Source organism: Limanda limanda, chromosome 1, assembly GCF_963576545.1.
Source record: "Limanda limanda chromosome 1, fLimLim1.1, whole genome shotgun sequence".
NCBI classification, from domain to species: domain Eukaryota; kingdom Metazoa; phylum Chordata; class Actinopteri; order Pleuronectiformes; family Pleuronectidae; genus Limanda; species Limanda limanda.
This window is the reverse complement of record NC_083636.1, coordinates 22,657,776-22,678,297: the sequence shown is the minus strand read 5'-3', so window position 1 is coordinate 22,678,297 and position 20,522 is coordinate 22,657,776. Positions and strand designations below refer to the sequence as shown.

General features: G+C 41.6%; 2 protein-coding genes across 3 annotated transcripts; one reads left to right on the top strand and one right to left on the bottom strand.

Moving 5' to 3' along the window:
- The first annotated feature begins 5,926 nt into the window (after positions 1-5,926).
- opn1sw1 (opsin 1 (cone pigments), short-wave-sensitive 1) lies at positions 5,927-7,850 on the top strand. Its single transcript, XM_061071989.1, has 5 exons — positions 5,927-6,266; positions 6,382-6,550; positions 6,637-6,802; positions 7,193-7,432; positions 7,730-7,850. Exons 1-5 carry the CDS (start codon positions 5,927-5,929, stop codon positions 7,829-7,831), a joined length of 1,017 nt encoding a protein of 338 aa, XP_060927972.1. The 3' UTR covers positions 7,832-7,850.
- Positions 7,851-11,378: 3,528 nt separating this feature from the next.
- On the bottom strand, positions 11,379-20,338 carry lta4h (leukotriene A4 hydrolase). 2 transcript variants are annotated; one of them, XM_061071979.1, is made up of 19 exons: positions 20,141-20,338; positions 19,036-19,166; positions 18,830-18,950; positions 18,390-18,458; positions 18,184-18,288; positions 18,032-18,084; positions 17,876-17,948; positions 17,614-17,754; positions 17,508-17,531; positions 17,340-17,410; positions 17,142-17,253; positions 16,916-17,060; positions 16,734-16,837; positions 15,836-15,906; positions 15,698-15,752; positions 15,529-15,618; positions 11,911-11,993; positions 11,742-11,846; positions 11,379-11,647 (listed from the first exon to the last, which is right to left on the bottom strand). In XM_061071979.1, exons 1-19 carry the CDS (start codon positions 20,288-20,290, stop codon positions 11,509-11,511), a joined length of 1,842 nt encoding a protein of 613 aa, XP_060927962.1. In that variant the 5' UTR covers positions 20,291-20,338; the 3' UTR covers positions 11,379-11,508. The 2 variants fall into 2 exon arrangements, with proteins under 2 accessions (XP_060927962.1, XP_060927955.1); XM_061071972.1 differs by lacking the exons at positions 11,379-11,647; positions 11,742-11,846; positions 11,911-11,993 and adding exons at positions 14,807-15,075; positions 15,170-15,274; positions 15,352-15,434.
- Between the last annotated feature and the right edge of the window lie 184 nt (positions 20,339-20,522).

Sequence of the window (20,522 nt, the reverse complement as noted above, 5' to 3'; positions counted from 1 at the left end):
GTGCTGTTTCTGAAGTCACAGTCTTATGAATGACAAAAAAACACAAACATTCAGAATGATGACACATTCTTTTCATTATTTATTAGATGTAGAATAATTTTCATACAAAAAATTCACTTTGTCTGTCCTTGTACTTTATTTCACATTTATCATTGTTATTTAAGAACATTGTGCTGCTGACAGGCGGTGATCTAAACATAGCCATAACCCCAGGGGCTGTGGCTCAAGTGGTGGAGCAGTTCGTCCACCAACCAGAACATCAGTGGTTCGATTCCTGTCTGCCAACATTCCTTATGCCAAAGTGTCCTTGGGCAAGATACTGAACCAACCTGCTTCTAACGTCTGTGACAGTGTGTGAGTGATGTGTGTTGGAGAACGTACGTCTGCACACAGGTGAAGTGTGTGAATGGTAAAACTGTAAAGAGCTTTGTGTCATTCAGACTAGAAAAGATCGTATACAGATCATTTACCTATCCTGATGGCGGCAGTGGACGTTGCACTGTGGATTATGGCATCTGATTGTGATCCTGATCGTGGTGGCAGCTCAACATGGACTATTGTTTTCTACAAGACTGCTCGATACATAAAATTTCGCCTCCGATACTTGACAATAATCCATCAGTTCATTGACCTTCAAATCTGCTACAAAGTGGTTATTTTATCAAAGCTGTAAAGACTCTGATCTTTCTGATGTTCTCCGTTAAACGGGACATCTGTTGGACTAGTGTCCGTCCTGGGAGACGGATTCTAACATGTGTCTCTGAGGTTTCTACCTTCTTCACCTGTTAAAGGTTTCAGTAGTTTGACTCAGTAGTTTGACACCCTTGTTGATGGTGAAGAACAGAGGACGTCTCACCTTGTTAAAGACTATGAGACAAACTGGGACCTGTGAATATGGGCTATACAAATAAAATTGGATTGATTGATTGATTGATTGATTGATTGATTTAATTCATTGACTTTCCATTATATTATATTATTATTATTATTATTATAACTGTTTATTCCAACCAGTGCTGTAAATACTCCCTAGCGCCTATCCTCACCTGTGACTCTCTGAGCTTTATTTACTGTCAATAAAGTTTGCTAGCTTTACTCTTGTTGAGGGTAAGAACAGAGAGTGATCAATTATAATTTATTATCAATCAATGAGGTCAGTGATGAATTATCAATGATCAATGATTCCAGACAATCTTATTGAAGATGAGTTCCTGTCCTCTTAGTAAAAGAGTAAAATGATTAAAACACAAAAAGAAGTGGATGTGTGGGAGACTTTTATTGTGAAAAACTGTGAGTGGACTTCCTCCAAACTGAGGTCGTATCATACCCATGCTTCGTCCAATCACAGCGTGGTTATGATACAGCCCCAGCTGTGAGGACACTTCATCGATCAATATGATCGTTCTATTCAAACACGATCAGACGTCCATGGTCTCGGACAAACAAGGAAACAAACAATCAGTCAATAATCAGTCAATCAATCAGTCAATCAAACAATCAGTCAGTCAATCAAACGAACAAACAAACAAACAAACAAACAAACAAACAAACAAACAAACAAACAAACAATCAATCAGTCAATCAAATAATCAATCAACCAATCAATCAGTCAATAAATCAATAAAACTATCAATCAATCGATCAGTCAATCGAACAAACAATCAGTCAATAAATCAGTCAATCAATCAATCAATTCAGTCAATCAAACAATCAGTCAGTCAATCAAACAAACAAACAATCAATCAGTCAATCAATCAGTCAATCAAACAAACAAACAACCAATCAATCAATCAACCATCAACCATCAATCAGTCAATCAGTCAATCAGTCAATCAGTCAATCAAACAAACAATCAATCAATCAGTAAATCAGTCAATCAAACAAACAATCAAGCAATCAATCAGTCAATCAAACAATCAGTCAATCAATCAATCAACCATCAATCAGTCAATCAGTCAATCAAACAAACAATCAATCAATCAGTAAATCAATCAATCAGTCAATCAGTCAATCAGTCAATCAGTCAATCAAACAATCAGTCAATCATTTAACCAATCAATCAATCAGTAAATCAGTCAATCAAACAATCAATCAAACAATCAGTCAATCAATCAAAGATTCATCAGATGAATTTGGCATTTAGACAAAGAGTTTAGATAAACAGTATGTGTGTGTGTAAAATACCTTTTAGCCCGATGTTTAACAACAGGAAGGTTGTTGGTTTGAATCCCAGTTCAGTCTGTGTAGACTGAAGAGTTCCTATGTCCCTCCACGTCTACCTCTCTCTCGCTTCCTCTTCTTCATCTCCCTTCTCCTGCTGAGGAGGAGTGAAGGAGTGAAATGGTGGATGACTGGGGGAGAAGTTAAGATGCAGTGAAGTCAAGGAGGAGTAGAGTGGAGAATGAGAGAAGTAAAGTGGGGATGAGGAAGAGAGGGAGTGGAGGAGAGGAGCTTAAGAAGTAGTGGGGGAGTGGAGAAGTAGAGGAGTGAAGGAGTAGAGGAGTGAAGGAATAGATGAGTTGAAAAGTGAAGGAGTGAGGAGTGGAGGAGTGGAGGAGTAGAGGAGTAGAGGAGTGGAGGAGTAGAGGAGTAGAGGAGTGAAGGAATAGATGAGTTGAGAAGTGAAGGAGTGAGGAGTGGAGGAGTGGAGGAGTAGAGGAGTAGAGGAGTGGAGGAGTAGAGGAGTAGAGGAGTGGAGGAGTAGAGGGGTGAAGGAGTAGAGGAGTGGAGGAGTAGAGCAGTAGAGAAGTGAAGGAAAAGATGAGTTGAGAAGTGAAGGAGGGAAAGAGTAGAGGGGTGAAGGAGTAGAGGAGTAGAGGAGTGGAGGAGTAGAGGAGAGAAGCTTAAAAAGGATTGGAGGAGTGGAGGAGTGGGGGAGTGGAGGAGTAGAGGAGTGAAGGAGTAGAGGAGATAAGGAGTGGAGGAGTGGAGGAGTGAAGGAATAGATGAGTTGAGGAGTGAAGGAGTGAGGAGTGGAGGAGTGGAGGAGTAGAGGAGTGGGGGTATGAAGGAGTGGAGGAGTAGAAGAGTGGAGTAGGGGAGTAGTGGAGGCGTAGAGGAGTAGAAGAGGAGTGGAGGAGTAGAGGAGTAGAGGAGTGGAGGAGTAGAGGGGGGAAGGAGTAGAGGAGTAGAGGAGAGAAGGAGTGGAGGAGTAGAGGGGTGAAGGAGTAGAGGAGTAGAAGAGTGGAGTAGTGGAGGAGTAGAGGAGTATAGAGGAGTGGAGGAGTAGAGGAGTATAGAGGAGTGGAGGAGTAGAAGAGTAGAAGAGTGGAGTAGGGGAGTAGTTGAGGCTTAGAGGAGTGGAGGAGTGGAGGAGTAGAGGAGTAGAGGTGTAGAGGAGTAGAAGAGTGGAGGAGTGGAGGAGTGGAGTAGGGGGGTAGTGGAGGAGTAGAGGAGTATAGAGGAGTGGAGGAGTCGGGGAGAGGAGGAGTGGAAGAGTGGAGGAGTAGAGGAGTTGAGGAGTGGAGAAGTGGAGGAGTGGAGGAGTGGAGGAGTGAAGCAGCCTTTTAAAGGACGAGTGTGTTTATAGCTCAGAATAACGCTCTTTGGTTTAAAACCAGTTTAAACCAGTTGGGTCAGATTAGTTCAGGTTAAAGGGTTAAAGTTAATAATCTGCAGGTTATTGGATTTAATCTCCGTCTTTCTCTGTCTAATCTGATTCTGTGTCGATGTTTGAAGGATTATTGAAGACGGACGAAGATAATCTGCTCGGTTCGAGTTAGAATAAAACCTGCTCAGGTAAATTTGTAACATCCGAATTCAAGGTGATTCAAGATTCTAATCTGGTCACCTGCTGCAACACAACATGTACTACTACATATGTACTATCGTATTAACTATGTACTACTGTATACTGTACTCCTACACTTTATAATGCCTGGTACTGTGCTGTAATATACTTAAATACTGCTGCAGCACTATAAATACTACAATATGATATACAAGATACACTACTACCAATACAAATACTACTTTATACTACATTATAATATTAGAGTTGATTTCTTGCTTAATGTTTCATCTTGTGTATAAATCATCAATACTGAACATGAATCAGTTTCACAAAATAACTGTAAATAATAATTAATTAATAAATTAAATAAATAAATTTTGATAAAAAACCTTAAAATTATCCTTTAATTTTCTTCTTAATTAAAAAAGTTTCATTCTTAAACATAATGTTGTTTGATTTATTAAATTTGTTGTATCAGTGGAATCTTCTTTTAAAGAAATACTCATATATCTTTCACATTTTAATAATCAGACATATTTTATGAAAATACATCTTTATTCATCTGAATTCTTTTTCAAAAAAGTAAAATTCACTGGATATTTTTATTAAGTGAGAACCAAATCTTTGTTTTATTCAAGATTCACTTTGATAAAATATACTGAAGCTAATCAAAGATTCAAATAAAGAGTACAAGAGGTATTTATTATTTATTATTTTTTGTTATTTTATATATTATATATAAAAATGTTTTACCTCATTTGTTAACTGGTTTGTTTATTATATTTAGGAAAAAATGTGGAGAAGATGAAGAGTTTTCTGAGCGAGTCGCTAAATAACGAGTAAATAAGAGTTTAATTATTTAATGAAGAATTTAGTTGTGAGGAGGTTAAACAGTTTAACCGGTTTAAATAATTAGTCTGTTAATGGGTTTAATGGTTTAACTCATTTTAACATCGGATCAATCAATCAAACACAAGCCTACGCCCCTAATCTGCAGTGTGTGAGCGTCTGATGAAACAGTTTACTAACCCTTACCCTAACCATTAGGGTTAACTAACCCTTACCCTAACCATTAAGGTTAACTAACCGTTACCATTACCATTAAGGTTAACTAACATTTACCCTAATCATTAAGGTTAACTAGCCCTTACCCTAACCATTAAGGTGAACCCTAACCCAACGTTAACCTGCAGAGTGCAAGCATCTATCTACAAGGCAACTGAAGCTAGTCACTGAGGAAATTCAAGTACGTTCAATATATCCATCCATCATTCATCATCCATCATCCATCATCCATCATCCATCATCCATCATCCATCATCCATCATTCATCATCCATTATCCATCATCCATCATCCATCATCCATCATCCATCATCCATCATCCATCATCCATCATCCTTCATCCATCATCCATCATCCATCATCTTGAGCTAACCTCTCAACAACATCACGACTGTTTGCCGTCCCGGCTCCTAAACAAGCTCCACCGTGACATCAGGACAGAAAGTCTACACATCTTACTCCTCAGACTAAAACCACATCTCTTCAGACTATAGCTTGAATAAAAAAAAAATTATAATTAAAAAATAAAAAAGTAGCGCTTTAGCAGCACTTATATGTCACAGACATGTTGCACTTTGTAGTTTGGCTTTCTTGAAGTAAATTGTACTTTCTTAATTCTTCTTGTTCTGGTTTGTTCCTCATGGTTGAGTTGCTTTGGATAAAAGCATCAGCTCAAAAAATGTAATGAAATGCAATTTATCATCCATCATCATCCATCATCCATCTTCCATCATCCATCATCCATCATCCATCATCCATCATCCATCATCCATCATCCATCATCCATCATCCATCATCCATCATCCATCATCCATCATCCATCCATTTTATCTAGATATGGATTATTGAAGCCTTTATTCTTTGGACACAGGTTTTCCTAAAAATCTTTTTTACATAAAGATTCTGTTTTTATTTAACCTACATCTAAACTCTGGCTGATCTCTGTGTGTTTGGACAGCGACTGCTCAGCTTGTAATCAGATTAACCTTTTTCGGACAAAGGTGAAATGTGACTATCTTAATCCTAAGACTTTGGAAAAACCCCTGCAGCTAAATCTTTGGAGTAAGTTGTTTATGAGGGTTTATAAAGAGGATGGAATCTTGTGAGTGTTAGAATGCTCAGGTTCACGATGGGGAAACACTTCCACCTGTATGAGAATGTTTCTAATGTGAGTCCCTTCGACGGGCCCCAGTATCACCTGGCACCTCAATGGACTTTTCACCTGCAGACGATCTTCATGGGCTGCGTCCTGTTCGCTGGCACTCCTTTAAACTTTATTGTTCTTCTTGTGACACTCAAGTACAAGAAAATCCGAGTCCCTCTCAATTACATCCTCGTCAACATCTGCTTCGCAGGATTAATCTTTGTGGTGTTTTCAGTGAGCCAGGTGTTTGTCTCCACCATGAGGGGTTACTACTTCCTGGGTCCCACACTGTGTGCACTGGAATCTGCCATGGGCTCGATAGCAGGTAAATCAAATCAGAAGTTTGATGTTTTATTTAATTCCCTGTCAGCAGCAGGTAAACGAAAGTTCTCTTAAGTCTGTTAACCTAATGTTTATGTCTTGAATGAACTCCTCTTCAGGTCTGGTCACGTCATGGTCTTTGGCCGTTCTCTCTTTTGAAAGATACCTGGTCATCTGTAAGCCATTCGGAGCCTTTAAGTTTGGCAGTAATCAGGCTGCAGGTGCTGTCGCCTTCACCTGGTTCATGGGGATCAGCTGTGCCATCCCACCTTTCTTTGGATGGAGCAGGTACAACTCTGAGTGAGGTTTCATCTCACAGTGATGTGTTTAACATGAAGCACCTGAACGGGTCATGTGTGTGTGTGTGTATTCAGGTACATCCCTGAAGGTCTGGGTTGCTCGTGTGGTCCTGATTGGTACACGCACAACGAGGAGTTTCACTGCAGCAGCTACACAAACTTCTTGATGGTGACGTGCTTCATCCTTCCGCTGACCATCATCATCTTCTGTTACTCTCAGTTACTGAGCTCCCTGAAAGCTGTGAGTTCAATAAATCAGTCAATCAATATTTATAGTCAAACATTCTCGTGTCTAGATAGAACATTTAACATTTTAGTAAAACACAGTTGTTGATAAACACTTATTTATTATCTATTGATAAAGACGATTGTAGGAGTAATATAGAATTTGAGAATTGATTGTACGTATAGATTATAAGTTTATGTCAGTGAAATAAGTTTAACATTATTTACATATAAATGTGCGTGTATTTGTAAGTATATGCATGTGTACATAAGTGTCAATACTCTTAAGTTCTGATGATTGTAATATATCTTACCTCCCCCCCACCCTTGAAAACGAGATGATGGGTCTCGAGGGGGGTTAAACTAACAAACCAACTTTTGCCACATCGCTTTTTGTGGTTTTTAGGTCGCAGCTCAGCAGACGGAGTCAGTCTCGACTCAGAAGGCAGAGAAGGAAGTATCGAGGATGATTATCGTGATGGTCGGTTCCTTCCTCACCTGTTACGGTCCATATGCTCTCGCTGCTCTTTACTTCGCTCACTCTTCTGACACAAACAAAGACTATAGACTCGTCACCATCCCGGCATTTTTCTCCAAGAGCTCTTGTGTCTACAACCCATTAATCTACGTGTTCATGAACAAACAGGTGAGTCAAACGTTCAATTTCACCTTAACACACAGGTCAAGGCTGCATGTTAAAGAAAAGTAAAACGACATGTAGGCAGACAAGGAAAAAAACAAAGGTGAGGAATATCAAAACTGACATCTTCTGTTTGGCCAAGTGAAAACATGACTTATTTATCATTCATTCTTCTCCAATGAGGACAACTTTTATTGTCCTTTATATTTTAAATGTCTGAAATGTATGTTATGTTTTTGTTGTTTCTTTTCTCCTCCTCTCTTTTTATTAAGTAACTGATCTTTGTTTTTCTTAATTCATCAGTTTAAAGCCTGTATCATGGAAACTGTGTTTGGAAAGAAAATGGAAGAATCATCTTCAGTTTCCTCAAAAACTGAGGCATCTTCAGTTTCCACAGCTAATTAATGTTTGAAAAAATTAGTGATGTCAGATGAAAAAGATTTATAAGCTACATTTTTGTCAAATACGTGCAAAAAGTTAATTTAGCTGTAGAATGTTTTAGATAAAATAAAAAATAAAATGTTATATAACGAGTTAATTTGTCATGTTCTTTTGATGCAGCCATATCTTTAGTTTGAAGGAGATGGTTGAGGGACACAAAGACTCAGTGTAACCCAACCCTAACCCTGACCCAACTGAGTGAAGTAGACCTTATGGAAAGTAGGGAAAGGGGGGCTACAAGACAGAAAGATTCACCCACACTGGTTATAGGGGAACTGAGCCTGTCGGGGTTAGGTACCCTCTCTGGTTAGATAGAAGCCAAAGACGATGCACTGGCCCACGCACGCCATCAAAACTCTCCTCTCTCAGATATCTGATTTAAGTCAGATTGGGTCTGTTCATATGTATTTCTTAGTTTTTGATAAATATATTTAAAAGTAAGTGTAAAGCAAGATTTATTTTTTACTTGATAGACACTTTTAAGGTTTCTAATATTATAGGACACATCATCAGTAGTGGAGTTTTGGCCATCAACCCTAAACACCCTCACCTGAGGAAAGCCCCGCCAGGGTTGATCAATCGTCAGGGTGTGTCCAATTAAGTTTTGGCATATAATCTTCTTTTAAGATTCTTATTAGTGTTAGGGTTAGTGTTAAGGATTGGCTGGTTAGGGTTGGGAGTAAGGTAAAGGTTATGGTTATGGTTATGGTTAGGGCTATTGCTTTGTTTTTGAGTCTCAGCCATAGTGGAGATCCTTGAGGGGTGCAGTTGTTTGTGAGCAGCTGGAGTTCACATACTTGAAGTTCTGGCTTAGGGTTACCCAGGTTAGCTAGCCCTATTTTAGGGGGAAGATCTGGTTGAGCGTATGTAGTTGCAAGAATGGACCTTTTTGTGGTTGAGGCTATTCCCCATAGAAGACTGGGCCGCACACTTACTCCCTGCTCAGCACAGGTACCCTAGTCCGGCCAGTCAGGTTGGTTAGGGTTAGGGTTAGTCCTTAAAGTCCTAAACTGGGTCTCCCCAGGGATTAGCAGGACCAGCCCAGACGATGCAAAGCCGTCCAAGCCTCCCCAGTGATAAGGTAAGTAATGGCTGGGTGGGAAGAGCCAGGGCCAGCCGTGACGTACACTGCCTCCTTGGGCCCCTCGGGCACCGACCAACGGGCCCCCTAACAAGCTCCTGTGCCCCATACACCGCACGACCCCAGGAAACTCTAAGCACTGCTCTGTCACATACAACGCAAGACCCCAGGACATGCTTTGCTATTATTACAACAGACTGATCTTGGATTTATCTTTTGATTGGTCTAAAGAGCTGGTTATCTGTGGGCCAGGTATATTCTGTGTGTGTCCACCTTCGTCGTGGTTTTTGCTGAGTTTGGAATTCTTCCTTACAAAGGATCTTTGCTTAAAATTGAATAATTATGACAAAAAACTAGTCAAAATATTAAAGTAAATTAGTTAGGACCCATCTTTATGAATTAATTATCTAATTGGTTAATAATTTTCTTCTAAGGGTTAGGGTTATCCTTATCTGTCAAGTACATGAAGTTAGGGTTAGGGTTAGTAGGGGTTGAATTTGTTTGAAAAAATCATAGATCCTTAATCAATCAATCCATTAATTAATTAATTAATACAAATCTTAAATTAGGGAAATTCCACAGGATGGTATTTTTCTTATCGTTTTTAGATTTGTTTTGCAGATAAAAGGAGAGTAATTTAACAAACTTGTTTTATAAAACAATCCCATCCTCCTTTAGGAATAATGGACCAATCAGTAGACAAGGTCTCTTTATTGAGTTAAAAACCTTTGTAGAATTTATTAAGAATTTATAAATTTAAAAGAATTTATTCAAAATATTAAAGTAAATTAAGTATGATCCATCAATACTGAATAATTAATTTATTGTTTAATAATTCCCCTGTTATTACCTTTATATATACAGTCTATGGTTATTACCCGTTTAGTAAATTTTGATGGCATGGCTCAAATCTGAGTCTGTTCTGCCACCTGCTGTGAATAAAATCTGCTGGTTCTAATCTTGGCTCCTGGTTTTCCTTGTGGTTTAGAAGTTTTGTTGTCAGACTGTGTTTTGGATTCAGATTCTGGGTCCTCGAAGTCGGTCTGGTCTGGTCTTTCCAAGGGACCTTTGTGCTGTCAGTCAGGTTGATCTCTGACCTGGAGAGAAATTGTTTGGTTATGGTGTGTGAACTGTTTTTTTTTTAGACAGCCCGTTTGTCCGATGGCTCTGGCTGGTTAGGATTTGTTGACGTATCTCGAGGACCCCCCCCCAGGATCCAATGAACTGGCTCACACACGCCATCACAGCTCTCCACTCTCACATATCCCATTTAAGTCAGAATGGTTTTGTTCAAATTTATTTATTAGTATTTGATAAGTTTACTTAAAAGTAAGTGTAAATTAAGATTTAGAACTTTATAAGATACTTTAAAGTTTTTTAATATTATAAGACACGTTTTGGGTGTGCTGTGTTGTTTTTTGTGTGTTGATGGGTTGTTATGTTGTTTTGTGTGGGTTGTCGTGTTGCTGACGTGATGCTGCTGTTCCACAGACCACCTTAAGGGGGGGGGGGGGGGGGGCAGCAGCTGCTGGAGGAGATGTTGGTGCAGTAGAGTCTCTCTAGCGCCCCTGCTGGAGGGGCACATAATGCAGCAGGCACAGGAACAAAACCTGAACCTGGACCTGGGACTCAGCTGAACCTGGTCTGAACAGATCCAGGATCTCTTTGTCCAGCTGAACTTAGCCTGACATCACAGTCAGGCTCAGTGGTCACATGACGCTGGTCTAAATTCCTTAAGTTAACTCATTAAGTTCCGAGAGTTTGCAAATGAAATGGGCGGGGTTTACTGCGTATGACCAATCACACACATGGACAGTTTGACTGACAGCAGAGCCGAGGATCAAAATGTTGTATATTAAAAATCCGAGGAGAACAAACATCCAGAATAAAAGAAACAGTTGTGTTGTTATGTCACAGTTATGTAATGCAGGAAGAACAGCTGGTAAAACATTGGGATTGGTTCAAGGTGGAAGTAACAGCGCCCCCAGGTGACATTTGGTAAAAGTGTATTAAGTAACCACAATATAATAACATGTGTGAACGAGATAAACAACTCAGGGCCACGAGATCTGACTCCTTCTAGTTCTGGGTTCTGCTCCTTGTCACTTCTGGTAGCATGAGGCACTACCTGCAGCTCCATCAGGCTGCACAGGTAGTCCAGCTCCTCCAGGAGGACACATCCGTGGTCACAAGAAGGTTTGTCTCCCAGCCCAGTGTCCAGAGCCTGGAGGAGACACCAGGAGAGGTGGGCAGTAGAAGAGCATCAACCCAGCAGCAACAAACTTGAGAATATTTGTCTTCACAGTTTCTTCCTCGTGTGGTGAAACTTGATTTCTGAACGTTGATAGAAAGAGGAAGAAGAGGAAGAAGAGGAAGAAGAACCTGCTGAAATACCGACTTCAGTTAAGAAACTCAACAAAACAACTGAGGTCACAACAGACAGATTTTATTTAGAAAATCAGAAAAACAAATCATCGATTATATCAGAGAAAAACCGTGATTTGTGAGAAGAAGATCTCTGATTGGTTATTGAGTAATGCTGCTGCTTCCTGGTTGTTTTTTACAGACTGGTGGATTTCAGGCTGTCAACATTCAGGTCTTTGGCGACGAGTCCAGAGGTGACCGAGTGCATCTCCGCTCGATGAGAAAGGAACACTCGGACGGCTTCATTGCTGAACTTTTCAAAGTTAAAAACTTCTCTGAAAGTTAAACATATTGATTTAATTAATTATAATTAATGATGAATAATTTGATCAATCTGTCACGTGAGAAAATCTTCAAACTGAATCATACCTGAACAACGGTCTCGTGAACTTCATTCTTCCCTGTTCTGTCGCCATCTTCAGCGCCAAGGGAACCGCCTCCTCCCACTTAGAACGAACACACAGCCTCAGCCACCTGCGGAGACACGCCAGCCAATCAGGACGAGCGACTCAGCTGTTTTCTGGTCTCGAGTTCTCACCTGAAGCGAATCTCTGCGTTCAAAACGACGTTCAGATCGTAAACCTCCTGCATCTTCTTCAGGTGAGTCAGAGGAAGAGGATCCTGCAGAGACAAACAGGTGGACCGAGTTGGACTGAAGTTCAATAAAGTGAAGTGAAGTGGATTAAGGTGAAGTGAACTGACAGATTTACCTCCTGAAACAGGAGAGAAAGGAACCCGATCAGCTGATGTGATGACATTGTCTTCAGGTCGTTCTCTGTGAAGCTGTTCAGATCTATGGCCTATTCGGGGACACGAGACACGTAAGCATTCAAAATCGCTTCCTAAAGAAAACAAGTCCTCGTCAGGTCCAGGTCTCACCTTGATCCACCTCTGACTCAGATCAATGCAGGAGTCAGCCAGTGTGGTGTCATACCTGAAACACAGCGATCAAAGAACTGATCAATAATCTGATCAGGTTTAATGAGACCTGATGATGGACTGACAGGATCAACTTACTGAGGTTTGACAGGAGGCATGCCTGGAGTGAACATCCAGGCGTTCCAGTCCACCTTGTTCAGGACGTCAACCTGAGACCAAGAACAAAGAACGTCTCTAAAACTGCTGCAGAACGCTCGGATGCAACCATCGCTCTTGAGGTGAAGAGACTATCGCTCCAATCAGTTACATGTTCCATATGTACGAGGTGTTGTCAAGGTTCCTGGATATTTCTTTAAGATACACCGGATTGCTCGTCCACGCCCCTACAATTTATATATATATATACCTGTGCTGGAATGGAAGTAGGGTTGCAAAGGGGCGGACAGCTTCAGGTACATTTCCGGAAACTTTCCGGAAACTTTCCATGGGAAGTTAAGCTCGGGAATTTTGGGAATTTTGAAAAAATAAATAAATACGCAAATTAAACGCTGCGCAATAAAACATCATTCAAAACTCTATTTTAAAGATGTATGGAATTCAGCACACGCTGCAGGTTGAATTTCAACCCTCCACTGTGCATTCTTCCATCACATGCACAGATAATTCCCAGCATCCTGCACACTACAGCACTATTGAGGCCTGCTGTAGGGTGCAGGACTAGTCAGGTAAGTTTCGATGATATTACTGGGGAAAATATATTAGCATGCTGATTGAGGATTGTTCATCTGTTCATCTAGCCTATTTCCATTGATTTATCCATCAATTGTAAAATATTTTTACAGACGATTCCAATTGTTTGGCTAACTATTTATATCTCTGGCATTGCATTAGTTTTTTTTACAAACTTTTTTCTCATCTTATTCTACAGAACAATGCCACGTGCACTATCTCATGTGTGGAGACATTTCACCCCAAACAATGTAAAAGGAAAGGCTGTATACATTTGCAAATACTGTGCAAAGACCTATGTTAAGAATCACACAACGATGCAGAAGCGTATAGTCAAGTGTCCAACTTTCCTCAGGGCTTAAATCAGCCTATGACAAAACAAAATGTTTATATTTATGTCTGTATATGACAAGGTAAATACAGTTAGTATAAATTACCCACAACATTTCCAGTTTATTCCCGTTAATTCCCGTTAATTCCCGTATATTCCTGTTAATTCCCGTATATTCCCGTTAATTCCCATGGAAAGTTTCCAACTTTGAATATTCCCGGAATTTTGCAACCCTAAATGGAAGCAGCTGATAGTTTGATCAACACTTTTCCGAGCGGCCTCAGAGAACTCAGCGAGTTCTCTATCGTATTAAGACAATGTCTCCACTTCATTACATATTCCATATGTACGGTGGAACTCCTTAAGACACTGAAGGAGTCTTAAACTTTGATAAGTTTACTTAAAAGTGTAAATTAAGATTAAGAACTGGATTAGATACTTTTAAGTTTTATAATATTATAAGACACGTTGTTGGTGTGCCTTGTTGTTTTTAGTGTTGATAGGTTGTGTTGTTTTATGTGGGTTGTCGTGTTGCTGACGTGCTGCTGCTGTTGCACAGACCACCTGAGGGGGGGGCAGCAGCTGCTGGAGGAGATGTTGGTGCAGTAGTCTGTCTAGTGCCCCTGCTGGAGGGGCAGATAACGCAGCAGGCACAGGAACAACAGGACCAAAACCTGAACCTGGACCTGGGACTCAGCTGAACCTGGTCTGAACAGATCCAGGATCTCTTTGTCCAGCTGAACTTAACCTGACATCACAGTCAGGCTCAGTGGTCACATGACGCTGGTCTAAATTCCTTAAGTCAACTCATTAAGTTCCGAGAGTGTGCACATGAAAGGGGCGGGGGTTTACTGCATATGACCAATCACACACATGGACAGTTTGACTGATAGCAGAGCCGAGGATCAAAATGTTGTATATTAAAAATCCGAGGAGAACAAACATCCAGAATAAAAGAAACAGTTGTGTTGTTATGTCACAGTTATGTAATGCAGGAAGAACAGCTGGTAAAACATTGGGATTGGTTCAAGGTGGAAGTAACAGCGCCCCCAGGTGACATTTGGTAAAAGTGTATTAAGTAACCACAATATTATAACATGTGTGAACGAGATAAACAACTCAGGGCCACGAGATCTGACTCCTTCTAGTTCTGGGTTCTGCTCCTTGTCACTTCTGGTAGCATGAGGCACTACCTGCAGCTCCATCAGGCTGCACAGGTAGTCCAGCTCCTCCAGGAGGACACATCCGTGGTCACAAGAAGGTTTGTCTCCCAGCCCAGTGTCCAGAGCCTGGAGGAGACACCAGGAGAGGTGGGCAGTAGAAGAGCATCAACCCAGCAGCAACAAACTTGAGAATATTTGTCTTCACAGTTTCTTCCTCGTGTGGTGAAACTTGATTTCTGAACGTTGATAGAAAGAGGAAGAAGAGGAAGAAGAGGAAGAAGAACCTGCTGAAATACCGACTTCAGTTAAGAAACTCAACAAAACAACTGAGGTCACAACAGACAGATTTTATTTAGAAAATCAGAAAAACAAATCATCGATTATATCAGAGAAAAACCGTGATTTGTGAGAAGAAGATCTCTGATTGGTTATTGAGTAATGCTGCTGCTTCCTGGTTGTTTTTTACAGACTGGTGGATTTCAGGCTGTCAACATTCAGGTCTTTGGCGACGAGTCCAGAGGTGACCGAGTGCATCTCCGCTCGATGAGCAAGGAACACTCGGACGGCTTCATCGCTGAACTTTTCAAAGTTAAAAACTTCTCTGAAAGTTAAACATATTGATTTAATTAATTATAATTAATAATGAATAATTTGATCAATCTGTCACATGAGAAAATCTTCAAACTGAATCATACCTGAACAACGGTCTCGTGAACTTCATTCTTCCCTGTTCTGTCGCCATCTTCAGCGCCAAGGGAACCGCCTCCTCCCACTTAGAACGAACACACAGCCTCAGCCACCTGCGGAGACACGCCAGCCAATCAGGACGAGCGACTATTTGAAGCGACTCAGCTGTTTTCTGGTCTCGAGTTCTTACCTGAAGCGAATCTCTGCGTTCAAAACGACGTTCAGACTGTAAACCTCCTGCATCTTCTTCAGGTGAGTCAGAGGAAGAGGATCCTGCAGAGACACACAGGTGGACTGAGTTGGACTGAAGTTCATTAAAGTGAAATGAAGTGGATTAAAGAGAAGTGAAGTGGACGGACAGATTTACCTCCTGAAGCAGGAGAGAAAGGAACTCAATCAGCTGATGTGATGACATTGTCTTCAGGTCGTTCTCTGTGAAGCTGTTCAGATCTATGGCCTATTGGGGGACACGAGACACGTAAGCATTCAAAATCGCTTCCTAAAGAAAACAAGTCCTCGTCAAGTCCAGGTCTCACCTTGATCCACCTCTGACTCAGATCAATGCAGGAGTCAGCCAGTGTGGTGTCGTACCTGAAACACAGCGATCAAAGAACTGATCAATAATCTGATCAGGTTTAATGAGACCTGATGATAGACTGACAGGATCAACTTACTGAGGTTTGACAGGAGGCATCCCTGGAGTGAACATCCAGGCGTTCCAGTCCACCTTGTTCAGGACGTCAACCTGAGACCAAGAACAAAGAACGTCTCTAAAACTGCTGCAGAACGCTCGGATGCAACCATCGCTCTCGAGGTGAAGAGACTATCGCTCCAATCGGTTACATGTTCCATATGTACACGGTGTTGTCAAGGTTCCTGGATATTTCTTTAAGATACACCGGATTGCTCGTCCACGCCCCTACAATTTATATATATATAAATATACCTGTGCTGGAATGGAAGCAGCTGATAGTTCCATCAACACTTTTTCGAGCGGCCTCAGAGAACTTAGAGAGTTCTCTATCGTATTAAGACTATGTCTCCACTTCATTACATATTCCATATATACGGTGGAAATCCTTAAGACACTGAGGGAGCCCATTTTACAAATGTATTTGACTTTTTACATTTCGAAGCCCGACAGCAAGCTGAGGCCGAGCCGGTGAGGACGGCGGCCACTCTGGCCACTCTGGCTAGGTTCTGGCTGCTAGCTTCTGGCTGCTAGCTTCGAGCTTCTGGCTTCTAGCTGCTAGCTCTAATAAATGGGAGAATGTGTGCACTTATAACTCTAACCCATGTTTACAAACACCTGGCTGGGACCAGGTATGAATGTGGAACGGTACTTCCTTGTTTATTACTAGCTATACCTGGGATATGGCCAGAAAGAGGGTCAACTAGCTTCGCTGTACGCTGGATAATGTCCAATTCTGCCCTCATGTTGGTCGTCATACTACACTGACATTTTTATCACATGTTGGACGCCTTACTTAGAACTGAAGAAATGTAGGTTCTCTGAAAACTCCACATGGAGACTTTGGAAGCGTGTGTTCCCCCTTAGCTGCTCGTTCTCACCTTTTCTTTAAAGTATCTGAACAGGTAGTTCTTCCACTCGTCTGTCGTCACACTGCTGTAGGCGAACAGCTGAATGTACGACTTCACAAAGCCCATGAACACCTCTGGAAGAAACATTTGTCTGGGTAAGAAACATGTTAATCACATACATGACTGAAGAGTGTGTGATGTAGACGTGTTACCTGGACCTCCCATCAGCTCCTCCAGGTGATACAGCAGAGCGAAGCCTTTCTCATACGGAACAGAGGAGAAGGCATCGTCAGGGTCGACGTCCTGGAGACTGGGAACCAGGTTAGTGAGAGGGTTGTTGACCCCAAACGTGTTCACCTGAGGAACAACACATTCAGGTGAAAAGATGTAACTTTATGAGTGCAGGTTTAAAACCGACGACAGAGTTCATGATCTCACAGATTCCTGCAGGTCCTTCCAGCCGCCCATCGCCTTAAACTGTCGGAACTGTTCCCCCTGCATACGCCTGCCAATCATCCTCTCCAGGTACACCGTGTGACCCTCGTTCAACCTAGACACACGACAGGAGCATCATCATCAGTGTGTTGTGTGTTTTCCTACGATGTCAAGTCGAGCTCATGTAGCATGTTTGTTTACCAGAAGTGCTCCCAGGTCTTGTTGGTCACCAGGTTCCCGGTCCAGCTGTGTGAGATCTCATGAGCGATCACCTGACGTGAAGAACAACAAGTGATGAATACATTAACATTCACACATTAACATTCACACACGAAGCTGAATATGTGAACAGTGTCTGGTTTTACTCACATTGGACAGAGATTTATCTCCAGCCTGTAAAGAGACAATTATGTTATCAGAGGTCCCATGAAGCAATTACACGGATCATGTGACGTGTTTATGTGTGTGCATGTACCAGCAGTGTCGGAGTGGCAAAGGTCAGACATGGGTTCTCCATTCCTCCGTACGGGAAAGATGGCGGAAGAACCAGGATGTCATACTGACCCCAAACATATGGTCCTGCCAGGTCCTCCGCAGTAGTCAACATGGTCTCTGTCTGATGGGCAAGGGAACATGAATAAGTCAATCACACAGGAACCCTAATACGTTATCATTAACCAGGAACATGTATACTTAACTATACTATACTATATACTACACTATATTTGAGTACTAACCTCAGAAAACTCAGACGCTGCCTTATCAACAAACTCTTTCTCTGACCACACTCTAGACCTTGGACCAATCACTCTGTTGACCAATCAGAACAAAGATACTCTTTAACCTGCTCAGGGTTACATGATGACATCATGAACAGGTGAGTGAGAAATTACCTGCTCTCTAGATCTCCAACCACGATCGCTATCAGGTAGGACGGCATGGCCACCTGAGGACAGATGTTATAATATTAACAACTTTAACGTTGATATCGCTTTTAATGTCAGTCGCTAAAAAAGACACTTCAGGTGGTAGAAGAGAAACTGACCGGCTGTCTGAACTTGTAGATGATACGATTGTTGTCTTGAGGATCGACTTCCTGTCCGTCTCTCAATGCACTCATCACAGCAACCAGGTCCTTAGGCACAGACACCTAACGAGGACAGAGACACACCTGAGAAATGGGTACAAACACCTGAGGTGGACAGAGACAGACATGTGTTGGAAGACACTGGTTGGACAGGTGTGTGTTACCTGAGCGTAGTAGGTGTGTTTGACCGACGGACTGTCCTGACATGGGACTATACTCCTGCAGTGATGAGCCTGTGAGACAATACAGAGGGCAACAGATGCTCATGAGGAAGAATCAGGTCTGGTTGTATTTAAAATAAAAAGGTTTAAGTGAAAAACAATTATAACAATTTAATGTGAATTCACTGATGGTTAAAGATCCAACTGTGAACCAGGACAATGAACACATCACAGCAGAGACTTGGTACAAAAGGACGAGGGTAAGAAAAGAGGAAGAAGAAGAAAAGAAGAAGAAGAAAGAAAGAGGAAGGACGTGTGGTCACCGTCTTCATCAGTTACACAAACACTGAGATGAAGAAACTCACAAACAGACGTCTGTGTGAACATCTGTTTCAACATCTGTCAGCTGACGTCATGTAAACAAATAGGAAGCCAGCATTCACCTGACACTGACTGAACAGGTACGGGTGTTTCTTCCCAGCGGTCTGCTCGGGTGCGAGCCACTGCAGCGCCATCGCAGACGGAGACGTCTCATAGGTCACTTCCACGATCACATGCTGCCCTCTGATTGGTCCACAGCAAAAACACAACACAGTCACAACATGTTACACAGACAGAGAAGAAGAAGCGGGTCGACAGGTGAAGTCACCTTGAGAGGTCAAAGGGCAGAGTGATGTCCAGCGGCGCCCCCTTGAAGCTGTGTTTGGGGCCCAGACTGAAGACAGCTGCTTGTCCATTGGCCGACACAGACACGATCTTCAGGTCTCTGGTGTCGAGAGTCTGTGACGGAGAAAAAAGTACGATTACTAATGTGAATCTGCTGAGAAGCACCTGTACTGACCTGTACTCACTGACCTGTACTCAGTTGTACTGACCTGTACTCACTGACCTGTACTCACTGACCTGTACTCACTGACCTGTACTGACCTGTACCGACCTGTACTGACCTGTACTTACTGACCTGTACTCACTTGTACTCACTCATCTGTACTGACCTGTACTCACTGACCTGTACTCACCTGTACTGACTCATCACATCTCAGCTCAAAGTTCGTCTTCACACAAACACGATAACGAGTCTAAAGTCTCATCTGCCTCAAACTTAACTTCAAAAACATCTTAATAGATTTTCTTGCCCAAAAATATTTGAATATCAATGAAATATTAATATATTAATATAATACTAATAAACTATATTCTGTGAGAAAATCTCAGACTCGTACTTCGACACAATTAACTCTAAAAGATCAGAATAACTTATTAACACAGATTGTTAAGGTATTGAATTTAATTAAATGTATGTCACTCTGATCTCAAGTAAAACCTCCTGATCAAAGTCCGAAACCACACAGATGCACTAAAGTCTGAATATCTGATCAGTAATCAATAACTTGGTTCAGATTTATAATTTTTTATGCCTAATCAGACTAATAAATCATCAACAAACATCATGGAACAGAGAATCTGAAGTTTCCTGAACTCTGTTTAAATGAGTTGGAGAAAAGTCACTGATCAATCAATAATCCATCAATAATCACCTTCGAAGACGATGAACAGGAGTCATTTGATTTGAATACGTTTCTTGTTCACATAAAAAGAATCGAGTTATTTGAACTGAACGATTCCATTAGTGATTTAAACTGGATTTAATATTCATTTAAAACTTCACATTTAATATCTAGAAACATCAGAGCACCGGAACACTGAGCACGGGAGCACTGGGAGCCCCGGAGCACTGGGCACCGGGGACCTACCAGTACGGACAGTCGGTCCTGCAGCGCCTCCACGGTGAGAGACACCTGAGCTCTGATCACGTGGCTGTCGAAGTCCACGTGGAAGGTGACGTTCAGGTGTCTGGTGATGCACCGGGACGAGCACGAAAAGGAGGACGGATCCGAGGACATGTCGCTGGTTGGTCTGCGGAGACACTGAAGATACCGAGGACAGCACCGGGACATATACCGGAATATACAGCCACGTCCGGTACCGGCCTGTTCACAATAAAAGTGAACACATCATCGGCACAGCAGAATACATGCTTTTATTTTGAAACCACGCAGATAAAGCAATAAATGTAATATGACGTTTTTGAATCTTATCAACTGTTATTGAATCATTTTTTTTATTTCAAATTAA

Bases quoted from the DNA above. Each gene is read 5' to 3' on its own strand.
- lta4h (XM_061071979.1), bottom strand. From the start codon at position 20,290: ATGTCCTCGGATCCGTCCTCCTTTTCGTGCTCGTCCCGGTGCATCACC. The intron at 17,411-17,507 runs GTGAGTAAAACC...TCTTCACGTCAG, and splicing joins GAGATAAATCTCTGTCCAAT to GTGATCGCTCATGAGATCTC. The intron at 17,061-17,141 runs GTGAGATCATGA...GTTGTTCCTCAG, and splicing joins GGAAGGACCTGCAGGAATCT to GTGAACACGTTTGGGGTCAA.
- opn1sw1 (XM_061071989.1), top strand. From the start codon at position 5,927: ATGGGGAAACACTTCCACCTGTATGAGAATGTTTCTAATGTGAGTCCC. The intron at 6,267-6,381 runs GTAAATCAAATC...ACTCCTCTTCAG, and splicing joins TGCCATGGGCTCGATAGCAG to GTCTGGTCACGTCATGGTCT. The intron at 7,433-7,729 runs GTGAGTCAAACG...TTAATTCATCAG, and splicing joins ACGTGTTCATGAACAAACAG to TTTAAAGCCTGTATCATGGA.